The 12,400-nt window shown below is 42.3% G+C and overlaps 1 protein-coding gene across 1 annotated transcript; it reads left to right on the top strand.

Annotated features, from left to right (window-relative positions):
* Positions 1 to 4,975: 4,975 nt before the first annotated feature.
* LOC125712973 (magnesium transporter protein 1-like) lies at positions 4,976 to 11,115 on the top strand. Its single transcript, XM_048983620.1, has 10 exons — positions 4,976 to 5,106; positions 5,649 to 5,818; positions 5,964 to 6,081; positions 6,338 to 6,478; positions 7,488 to 7,628; positions 7,979 to 8,068; positions 8,155 to 8,218; positions 8,355 to 8,429; positions 9,003 to 9,093; positions 11,063 to 11,115. The coding sequence occupies exons 1-10, from the start codon at positions 5,023 to 5,025 to the stop codon at positions 11,076 to 11,078; spliced, it is 990 nt and encodes a 329-aa protein (XP_048839577.1). The 5' UTR covers positions 4,976 to 5,022; the 3' UTR covers positions 11,079 to 11,115.
* The last annotated feature ends 1,285 nt before the right edge of the window (positions 11,116 to 12,400 follow it).

Raw genomic sequence — 12,400 nt, 5'->3', positions numbered from 1 at the left:
GTCTGTCGTTCCTGCCTTTGTGTGATTCACTCCAGCTGCCTCTTGATTGCCCTTTCGTTAGTTCTTGTTAAAAGTGCTTCCCAGTCCTGTGCTCCTCAGTTCTGACAATAGCGTTTCTGACCCTGTGTGGTCTTCCCAGTTTGTGATCCAGTTACTTTCCAGCCTGATTCCATTTTGTAATAAATTTCATTTTGTTTCCAATTGCTGTGTCCTTTGTCCCGCAATATGTAATAGTTGTTTTGTTTACATATATGTTTAAAAATATTGCATTAACTAAACATTTTCATGTGGTATTGATTTATATCAATATAGTATACAAGAATGAATTGTGAAATTGGAGTTTTAAGTAAATTTATTTTCCACTCTACTTAAATATGATGTGATGGAAACATTTTGTGCTCATGAATGCAAATAACTATTCACAATTAAAACCTTTTTATGATTTAATTTTGCAGACCTGTGTTATTTTGATTGCCGTGGCTAAAAGAAGTTCTGTGATATTGGATAATGCAGAAAAGAATAGTTTGAACTCTAAGAATGAAGCCTTAATAAACAAGATGATCCGATGGTACAATATCAGCATTTTGAAAAAATAATCTATAGTTTCAATATGTCTCTCCACAGCAGCAATGTACAGCCTTGGGCAAAACTTTTTTGAATGATCCATCCATCCATCCATTATCCTCCGCTTATCCGGGGTTGGGTCGCGGGGGCAGCAGTCTCAGCAGGGAAGCCCAGACTTCCCTCTCCCCGGCCACTTCATCTAGCTCCTCTGGGGGGATCCCGAGGCGTTCCCAGGCCAGCCGGGAGACATAGTCTCTCCAGCGTGTCCTGGGTCTTCCCCAGGGTCTCCTCCCAGTGGGACATTCCCGGAACACCTCCCCAGGGAGGCGTCCCGGAGGCATCCGAATAAGATGCCCGAGCCACCTCATCTGGCTCCTCTCGATGCGGAGGAGCAGCGGCTCTACTCTGAGTCCCTCCTGAATGACTGAAATCCTCACCCTATCTCTAAGGGGGAGTCCAGCCACCCTGCGGAGGAAACTCATTTCGGCCGCTTGCACCCGCGATCTCATTCTTTCGGTCACTACCCATAGTTCATGACCATAGGTGAGGGTAGGAACGTAGATCGACTGGTAAATTGAGAGCTTCGCCTTTTGGCTCAGCTCTCTCTTCACCATGACAGACCGATGCAGTGCCCGCACGACTGCTGACGCCGCACCGATCCACCTGTCGACCTCCCGCTCCATCGTTCCCCCACTCGTGAACAAGATCCCGAGATACTTAAACTCCTCCACTTGGGGGAGCACCCCATCCCCAACCCGGAGAGAGTATTCTACCCTTTTCCAGCTGAGAACCATGGTCTCGGATTTAGAGGTGCTGATTCTCATCCCAGCCGCTTCACACTCGGCTGCGAACTGCCCCAGTGAGAGCTGAAGGTCACGGTCCGATGAAGCCAACAGAACCACATCATCCGCAAAAAGCAGAGACCTAATCCTGAGGTCACCGAACCGGACACCCTCAACGCCCTGGCTGCGCCTAGAAATTCTGTCCATTAAAGCTATGAACAGAATCGGTGACAAAGGGCAGCCCTGCCGGAGTCCAACCCTCACCGGAAACAAGTCCGACTTATTGCCGCCCATGCGGTCCAGGCTCTGGCACTGGTCATACAGGGACCGAATCGCCCTTAAAAGGGGGCCCGGAACCCCATACTCCCGGAGCACTCCCCATAGGACTCCCCGAGGGACACGGTCGAATGCCCTCTCCAAGGCCACAAAACACATGTAGACTGGTTGGGCAAACTCCCATGAACCCTCCAAAACCCTGCTGAGAGTATAGAGCTGGTCCACTGTTCCACGGCCAGGGCGAAAACCACACTGCTCCGCCTGAATCCGAGGCTCGACAATCCGGCGGACCCTCCTCTCCAGGACCCCCGAATAGACCTTACCAGGGAGGCTGAGGAGTGTGATCCCCCTATAGTTGGAGCACACCCTCCGGTCCCCCTTCTTAAAGAGGGGGACCACCACCCCGGTCTGCCAGTCCTGAGGCACTGCCCCCGATGTCCACGCGATGCCGCAGATGCGTGTCAGCCAGGACAGCCCCAAGGCATCCACAGCCTTAAGGAACTCCGGGCGAATCTCATCCACCCCCGGGGCCTGGCCACCGAGGAGCTTTTTGACCACCTCAGTGGCCTCCGCCCCAGAAATAGGCGAGTCCACCCCCAAGTCCCCACACTCTGCTTCCATATCGGAAGGCGTGTCGGTGGGATTGAGGAGGTCTTCGAAGTATTCCTTCCACCGACCCAAGACGTCCCGAGTTGAGGTCAGCAGCGCACCATCCCCACCATAAATAGTGTTGATGCTGCACCGCTTTCCCGCCCGGAGCCGCCGGATGGTGGACCAGAATCTCCTTGAAGCCGTCCGGAAGTCGTTTTCCATGGCCTCGCCAAACTCCTCCCACGCCCGAGTTTTTGCCTCAGCAACCACCAAAGCCGCATCCCGCTTGGCCTGCCGGTAGCTATCAGCTGCATCTGGACTCCCACAGGCCAAAAAGGCCCGATAGGACTCCTTCTTCAGCTTGACGGCATCCCTTACCACCGCTGTCCACCAGCGGGTTCGGGGATTGCCGCCGCGACAGGCACCGACCACCTTACAGCCGCAGCTCCGGTCAGCCGCCTCCACAGTGGAGGCACGGAACATGGCCCATTCGGACTCAATGTCCCCCGCCTCCCCCGGGATATGGGAGAAGTTCTGCCGGAGGTAGGAATTGAAACTCTCCCTGACAGGGGGTTCTGCCAGTCGTTCCCAGCAAACCCTCACTATACGCTTGGGCCTGCCAGTCCTGGCCGGTTTCCTCCCCCACCAGCGGAGCCAACCCACCACCAGGTAGTGGTGTATCATTTTTTGAATGATACAAATATTAATTTTAACAAAGTCTGCTGCCTCAGTTTTTATGATGGCAATTTGCACAAGCTCCAGAATGTTATGAAGAGTGATCCAATGAATTGCAATTAATTGCAAAGTCCCTATTTGCCATGAAAATGAACATAATCCCAAAAAACCCATTTCCACTGCATTTTAGCTCTACCACAAAATGACCTGCTGACATCATTTCACTGATTCTCTCGCTATCACAAGGGAGAGTGTTGATGAGGGTCAAGGCTGGAGATCACTCTGTCATGCTGATTGCGTTAGAATAGCAAATTGACTGCTTTAAAAGGAGGGTGGTGCTTGACATGATTGTTCTTCCTCTGTTAACCATGGTTACCTGCAAGGAAACAGGTGCAGTCATCATTGCGGTGCACAAAAAGGGCTTCACAGGCAAGGCTATTGTTGCTAGTAAGATTGCATCTAAATCAACCATTTATCGGATCATCAAGAACTTCAAGGAGAGAGGTTCAATTGTTGTGAAGAAGGCTTCAGGGCTCCCAAGAAAGTCCAGCAAGTGCCAGAACCATCTCCTAAAGTTGATTCAGCTGTGGGATAGGGGCACCACCAGTGCAGAGCTTGCTCAGGAATGGCAGCAGGCAGGTGTGAGTACAGTGAGGGGAAGACTTTTGGAGGGTGGTCTCATGTCAGGAAGGGCAGCAAAGAGGCCACTTCTCTCCAAGAAAAACAGACTGATATTCTGCAAAAGGTACTGGACTGCGGCAGTCATTTTCTGAACTACCCCTCCTACAGCCCCTTTTCCCTCCCAAGGCAATTGTAAGTTAAGGGCCTTGTTCAAGGGGCCAATGGAGTAGAATCACTCCTGGCATTCATGGGATTTAAACTGGCAACCTTCCAATTGCTGGCACAGAGCCCTGGGGTCAGAGCCACCGCTCCAGACAGTTTTGACGGATGACACTTTTCTCTTTATTCAAGTTCTATGCGCTGGTGTGTTTTGTTTTTCTCTTAATATGAATGAAAGTACATGATATGCCAGTCTCTTGAGGCTAAATGTTGGGTTTATTTATATTTAAACAATAAATAAAGCTTATATAATGCCATTTTAGAATTGTGCAGCGTTTCATATTGCAACCCAATCAACAGTCAAATATGTGTCCTTAAAGAATACATGTATCCTTCAGGAATCTGCAGTGAGGATAGAGGTATATGTGGTGAGTGTGTGTTGAGGCAAGATAAGAAGAATGGACTTAGTATAAAAAATATATGTAAGTTTTGCTGAATGGTCCTCCCCTTGCAACCCTGTATATGACAAGCAAGTATGGAAAATGAATGACTGGTCCTCACTTAGTATGAGAGTGTGTCTAGCAATGGAACCTGTACCCCCGGATGGTCCACATTTTTGCTTCCTCCCAGCTCCTGGGAGCTAAAATGTGGAATTTAGGGGTCCTGGTGGACTGGGCTGAGAAACACACTGCTGTGCTGGATAAGCGGTTATAGGAGAGAGAGGTGGATGGATTTAATTTAAAATGTTGTTACAATATATGAATTTGTAAAGGATTCAGAAAACTACATTTAATCCTTAAATATAGATCATCGTTGGGGGGGGGGGGGGGCAGTATGACAATTACAACTGTCATTACCATGTATTTAATAAAATTAGCAAATTCCCATTTGGGCTGTACCTGGATGTATTAATAGTATGCGTTTACTGGAGCAAGGCTAGTTTGGTGGATATAGGTAATAATTCCTAAAGGTGCGGGGCTATTCTACTTCCAACTTAAGGCCAATCTGTTTGAAAAAAACAATGTTTACCTAAATTCACGTAGGGGTTTTAATAAATTTTAAGGTTTCTCTTTACGTTAAATCCTTTTAAACATAGAACGTATTTACCACTTCATAAGTGATTTTTGTCACAACGTGCTGACCAGGAAAACGGATGGCTGGACTTCACTACGTTTAAATACTGCTTTGCATAGGCGTGGTGTGGCGCGACACCATGCTCCGATTGGCTCGTATCAACGAAAACTGGCCAATTGTGGAAGTGCATAAATTATTTAATAAATAAGCCCGCCCACAGTTGTAAACTCTACGTCAGTGCCGCGGCGAAGGCGCTGTTGCTCTTTATCGAAGTATAGAAATGTCTCCATGTAAAGTTTTGTGTGGACTTATCTTTGTTTTATTGGTTTATGGAATTCCTTCAGATGGACAAAAGAAAAAGGAGGTGCGTACACGTGGTAGTTGTTTTTATATATATATGTGTGTGTGTGTGTGTATATATATATATATATAGTTTGCTAGCCTTTTTTATTGATTAATATAAATCGGGTTGCAACATAGCTAATCAGGAAGTGAAGCAAATTTAGTAGCTAGATGGATTGCAAATAAATGGAATGATCTCTTACTACACCGGCGCATTCTAGGTAGGCACATCAATTGTAATACTTTTTAAGAAAATGTTGATTAGGTGTAACCCTCTTATAAAAATGGCTGTAATCGTAACGAGAAAAAAATGTATCGCAACGATGGGAAGCGACATGTAATTCAAACACCTGAAAACTTAAAATTGTAATCACTAGTTTCCTAACAGTTTGTGACGGTCGCTTACAGTTGTAAGAGTTACAAACTTTGCTATTTTCGGTGTCATGCACGTTCAGAATGCACGTTTTAAATTATATCATTTAAAATGTTTGTATGCCGTTCCGATTAAAACTATAAAACTATATATTCTCTCATTGCATTGACAAGAACCTGTTCTTTCTGTAGACACTACTGACAGACAAAGTCGGTCAAATGATGGAGTGGGCAACTAAAAGATCAGTTATACGAATGAATGGGGAGAAGTTCAGACGTTTCGTGAAGACCCCCCCTCGTAATTACTCAGTGATTGTGATGTTCACTGCGCTTCAGCCCCAGAGGCAGTGTGGAGTGTGCAAGTACGTACCAATATTTTAATGGCTTTAACGATTTTCCTGCAATCAAAAAAGTATGCTTGATTGTACATTGTTAAAATCTTATGATGTGATGGATTAAATGATTTTGTCCATTGCGTGGTTGGAATGTGGTGTTTTTTGTTTCTAGGCAAGCTGATGAGGAATACCAAATCTTGGCCAATTCTTGGCGCTACTCCAGTGCTTTCACTAACAAGATATTCTTTGCTGCCGTTGACTTTGATGAGGGGTCAGATGTTTTTCACATGGTACTCTTTAGTCATATTTGCTTTATTAAATAATGTAATGGTATGTCGCTTAAAAATTTGCAGTCCTAAGAATATGGTTAAGAAATGTAATTTAAACTGTAAATCTTAAATAATCTAAAGAATATGAAACAGCCTGATATACAGTATTTTGATTACTGTGTATATAGTATGCATTTCACTTAACTGGTATTTTCCTTTGAAATGTTTAGGTTTTTTTTAATTTTATTTTTTTATCTTTGACGTTTTGTCTCCTCAGTTGAACATGAATTCTGCCCCCTCATTCATGCACTTTCCATCGAAAGGAAAGCCAAAGCGTGCCGATACGTACGAGTTGCAGATTCGAGGTATTGCAGCAGAGCAGCTCTCTAGATGGATTGCAGACCGGACCGACGTCAATGTAAGCCTCCTATGATCACAATGTTGGTACAGTCTACAGAAAAGCACGATTCGTCACTCATGAGCACCCCAGCCCACTCCCTGCGTGTCCATCATGGACCTTGTTGGCACTGTAGTCTGCTCCATCGCTGGAGATCAGACAGGGCAGGACCTCAAAAAGGTCATCTTGCGTATAGCCTCCTCAAAGTGGAACAGCTCACATTATACTCATAGCTTACTCTGTTCCACTGTGGTTTGGTTTGGTTTGGGATGCTACCCCAATGCTTACTTCAGCTGCTGTGACTGCAACACTACTGAACCAGTCACTCGGATGATGCTGGACAATATCTGTCTTGGCTAGGGTCCCTAACCTAGGGGCCCTAACCTAGGGGCCCTAACCTAGGGGCCCTAACCTAGGGGCCTGCTAGACCTGTGGCCTTCACCAACACTGCCAGGGTCCTGATACTCGCATGCTAGCTATGCTATTGCAGCGTATGAGCACCCAAGACATGCAGCAGCTCCTCTCTGATTCCATCCTGCTTCCAGCATCCCTGTTCCCCATAGGTGCTCCTCCTGGGTCAAATGTTCAATCTCTAACTTCTTGTGTTTTTCTGAGAGGATTATCACCAAGGCACAATGCCGGCAAGCCGACGCACAAGACATCTTACAGCAAATTTCCAGATGATACTTGTTTTCCTTCATTGCAAATCACTCTACAACTGTCGACCATTCTAATCGCACGTCAACCATGATCTGGTTATTGACTCGTATGTGCTGACCTTAAATACTGCAGGATAATATATTACATTACAAAAAATTTACGCTACCCCAATGAAAACCTCTAAATTTATTTTAATGCACAATATATATCGCAAATATAGCCTTTTATACTGTATGTATGCCTTATGTTTTTGATGACAAAAATGGTATGTGAATTGCCTATTTAAAAGATGGAAAAACTGATTCTTTCACCAATTGAGACATTGACTTTTTTGGGATACCACAAAATTATGTGCACCTGTTTTCTATAGATACAACTGATCAGGCCTTCCAACTATGCTGGGCCACTGATGCTGGGCTTATTGCTGTCAGTCATTGGAAGCCTCGTGTACCTGAAACGCAACAACCTCGAGTTCCTCCATAACACAAACGCCTGGGCTTTCGCAGCACTGGTACGTGCACCGAACCGAAATAAATGAAATCCAAATCACTTTTGTTATCACTTAATACAGATGTACAGGTGAGTGAAAATGTTATGTGCGAGTTCCTTTGCAGTGACACACATGCAAATATCTGTCCAAGATTATACCGATACAGTGTACGTAGAATAATTTCACTGTACATGTTATAACATTATACACAGTATTTGGGCTACAACATTGAACAGTGAGTATATCAAAAATGTGTATCCCTCACTCTTTACTGGTGTTAAAAATCTGTTTTATTCTGTGATGGTTATATGGAGCAGTTCTGTTCCAATTTAGAAAGAACTTTGCCAAATTAGTTCTCTCTTCTGTGCTAGTGCTTTGTGTTGATCATGACCTCAGGTCAAATGTGGAACCACATACGCGGACCACCGTACGCTCATAAGAATCCCAGTACTGGTCAAGTGGTAAGTTATTACTTCTGGCACATGCATGGAACCTACTAGATTCTCGTGTATATCACTAATGTACTTTTCTGTCTCCTGTTTTTAAGAATTACATCCATTCAAGTAGCCAGGCCCAGTTTGTGGCTGAGACCCACATCGTTCTCCTGTTCAGTATCCTTTGAGTTTTCATGGCACATTTAGCTTTATGCGCATTCAGTTGCATATAGGGAGTGGATCATTTCGCCTTTAGAATACTGCTTCACCTGGTCGCCCCAAGAATGGAAATCCCTTTGACGAAGTTTGTCAGATGCTGCTGTTACCCTTGGAATGGTCCTCCTGCATGAAGCCGCGACATCCGACATGGAAGTAGGAAAGAGGAAAAGTAAGTGTGAATTAATTTTGATTACGGATTTCACAGCTCGGTGTCACGGCAGCCTGCTTCAGCTTAGGCCTGGGTCTGTTTGCTGCTTCTCTCGGCCTTTCCATTTCCTTTACCATCTACAACATGCAGTTTTAAGTGGATTGGTGCCTCTACATTGGTCATTGTATGTCTGCACACATGCTTGAAAGCCCTGTGATGGACTGGCGTCCTGTACTAATATTTCATTATAAATGTTTAAGTTGTTCTGCAATCACTAAAGCAATGTGTTAATGTATATGGTGTTGTGGTAATACCAGTTTCAAAGGTAACACTATTCCAGCATTTTGAAATCTGACAAAATCCCAGGATAGCATCGCCTTTGAAAGTACTACTAAAATGCTATACCAAGGTATAAATTACAATTGTTCGCAGGATAAATATAGTGGTAGCAGCAGATCTTTGTACACAGTGTCGAGAATCTCTGTTTAAAGTTTTTATCACAACTTAAAAACGACTTCTGTTTTTTTTTTTTTAATGAAGCATTTACATTTTTCTTTAAACCCTGTAAAGACTGTTTCTCTGCCTCTTTGACAGTTATATGTGTTGCTGGGATCGGCCTTGTTGTCCTTTTCTTCAGCTGGCTCCTGTCAATCTTCAGAGCCAAATACCATGGTTATCCTTACAGGTAGGGTAACCCTTAACTTTTGCCCAGAAAATCCTTGTATGATTTAGCACCTGATGCACATGCCCTATCTCCAGAACCCCACTGAACTTTTGCTGTATGTAGTTTTGTTTTGCGTTGCATGTGTCCTAGAAGTTTATACAAAAGAGATTCTTTATTTGTTCTTTTTTGAATTGATATGTCTAGAGTCAGGTGTAACAGAAAGTGGAGAGGGACCACTACTTTGTGTGTTCTAATGATTTTATTGGCAGTGAGAACAACTTTAGGATCCAAGCAGGCCAAAATAAACAAAAACTACTCTAAGAGTGAGTACTCTTAAGTTTAGAGTAGTTTTTGTTTATGTTGGCCTGGTTGGATCCTGAACCTAAATCAAATAAAGAAAGCAAAGATACACGAACATACCTATCTCCTACTTAGCCAAAATGGTGAGAAAACAAATTAAAATGGCTCATTCCCTGCTTCCTCAGCTACTTGTATTGGAGTATTTGCCAAATATGTGGTACTCAAAAATTTCAGATGGACATGAATAAACTGCAGGCACCTTAAGGTAGAAGTTTCCCATTTATTAGGTCTCTTCAAACAGGGATTCATCACATGCAAAAGCAAAGAAACCCCACTTATTAATCAACATCCAATTTTATACCTTTTGTGCGACTGACATCCCTGCATGAACTCACTGATGTTTCTCGTTAACTCCTCTTTGTCCCTTAGCTCGCCCCTTATCTATCTTGCTCCCTTTTAGGGTTCCTGGTACAGAGCTCTTCAGTTCGGTCTTTAAAACTCCTAAAATCTCTTGCAAGGATTTCATCCACTGACATCTTTATTCAATAAATATGAAAAAGGGATTAAACATTTCAAAGGATTAGAAGCTGATTAGGGTAAATTGGGAAAAAAAATTATATGCACTTTTAAGCAAGTTGAGGAAGGCGTAAAGAGAATTTCCTATGGGGATCAGTAAAAGTATTAATTAGACCATAATACCTGTTGCTATTGCTACACCTACAGTAAACATAAACGTTGTTTTACATATAAGCATAGTAAAGCAAGAGTTCATTTATTGATATGTACTGTATATGAACATAGTGAAACAAAAGCCTAAATGAATATGATATGCAGCCATGGAAAAATTGAGACCACAATACAATTTTTTGTTTCACTCATTTCTCAAGTTATGGAAGTGTCTCTGAATTATTTTTTATATATATATATAAAAAATATAATTGCAAACTACAGCCTGACTCTTCTGTTTCCCACTAATGAAGGGTTTCTTCCTTGCTTTATGGGACTTCAGTCCTGCTTCTGGGAGCCTGATACGAACTGTCCCAGCAGTGCATCTCACACCTGCACTTAATGTTTCCCATTCTTTTTGAAGGTCACTTGATGTCGTCCTACAGTTTATGAGAATCTGTTGGATAGGTTAATGGTTGCTTCCTTCTGCCCTCTACCTGGCTGGTTCTTGGTCATTCCCAGTGTTTCCTGCTTCGCCTTGTTCCTGTGTACTGCTGTTTTAGAAACTTTGAACCTGGAAGCGACCTGATTTAATGATTTGAAAATGTAGATTTGTTTAAAAAAATAGTGATCTCTCCTTTTTTCCATGGTTGTATATGAGCGGATTGAAACAAGTTAAATCCATATTCGGTCTCCCCCTCTCAGCCAGGAGAGCTAGAGAACCATTAAGTGTCAGGTCATTTACCAACACATCAAGGGCAAGAAAAAATGGCTACCAGAATGGAGAGGTGTGAGAGTCAGGAACAGGAACACCTAGAGAAAAATGCACCCAACAGGCAGAGCTAGTTACACATCGTGTTGTAACAATGCAAGTCTCACCTGTATAGGAATGTAGAATATGGAACGTTTTTAGATTGTTTTTTGAGTGGTTTATTAATGGATGTTAATAGCTAGCAAACTTGAGGAACATTATGTATGAATATTATTTTATTCTCGGTTAATTTTATCCTCTTTGTGTGAATAGCTTCTTGATGAATTAATTGGGACCAGGAAAAATGAAGACTTGATGTGTCTGGGATCAGGAAGTTCATGCCTCATGCAAAGCAGAGAACACCAAGGAAATTCCTCCAACTACAGACTCAAGTGCCTTTTAATTGAAACTTGTTTTGTTACATAACATTCCATATCGTCTGTTTTCCAGAATTTTTTTTAAGCTGTGAACTGGATCATTCTGTAGTACAGCAGTCTTGAACTCATTTGTATTTGCCTGTATTTATAAGGGCTCTTGTCAATTTTAAAGGGCTTCTGAAAAGGCTAAAAAAGGTTTGTGTGTTTTTGGTGTAAACGGTACTGTCTAGCAAGTTTTAACCAAGTAATAGTTTTTGTGTTAAACTCTTTTTTTTTAAAAAGATATCATCATGTTCATGATTTTTATGTTGTAGGCATGTTTGTATGTGGACTGAATGCATGACTCTTTGGATATCATGTGTGGTTAGTCAAGATGTATTTAATGGGCTTTAAATCTTGTTTTCTTGTTTTAAATTGGCAAGCATTTATTTTCACCCATTTCTATGAACCATGTAAATAATTACCAATTCGGCACTGAAACGAACTTTGGTCCCTTTTCATGCCATATTCACTGGATTCTAATACAAAGTGCTTTCGAAATCTCAATGAGGGAACTCGCAAACAATTTTTGTTCCACGATAAGAATCACATTGTTTTCCACAATCATGAACATGCGTTAATTTCATTACAGAATGACATTGCAGAAGCTTAAACTAGGGTGGGTGTGTGTGTAGGAATTTTGTCCCTGAAGGAATAGATTTGTGCTGCTCTGATTATATATTGTAGTTTCTCAAAAATGACCCAGCACCTTATTTTCCAGCCTTATGCCATTTGCCTGTATAGTTCATAAAGGAATTTGGCTGCTTTCTGAAGTAGCTTTATATGATGTCAACAGATGCTTTATGAATTCGTTTAGCTTCTTTTATGGTAGAGGAGCATGACGGTGTCTCTTTTATGAATGTATAGGCCTAAATGAGCATTACCGTTGAAGTTTAAGTACACTCTAGAGTAAAAAAAAAAAAAAATTTAACCAGGGTCACAAATGTTTTTCTCTTTTTTGAAGAAAATTAATTTTGTTCTAGAAAATGTTATAATGGTAGTAATTTTTAAATTATTATTATTGTGTATGGGGAACAAGTTGAAAATGATCTTATTACAGTTGATTTAGTTATTGACTGAATTGTCTAACATGAAAGTGCTATTCTGGAATGCTTCAGGGAAAATGCTTTTATTAAAGTGATTTAAAAAAGCTTTAAATTGTCAATTTTTTTGATTACGCATTCCGTTATGAACA

The sequence above is a fragment of the Brienomyrus brachyistius genome, chromosome 18 (assembly GCF_023856365.1).
Source record: "Brienomyrus brachyistius isolate T26 chromosome 18, BBRACH_0.4, whole genome shotgun sequence".
NCBI classification, from domain to species: Eukaryota; Metazoa; Chordata; class Actinopteri; order Osteoglossiformes; family Mormyridae; genus Brienomyrus; species Brienomyrus brachyistius.
The sequence above is the reverse complement of the archived record's forward strand: the minus strand, read 5'-3'. Positions and strand labels throughout refer to the sequence as shown.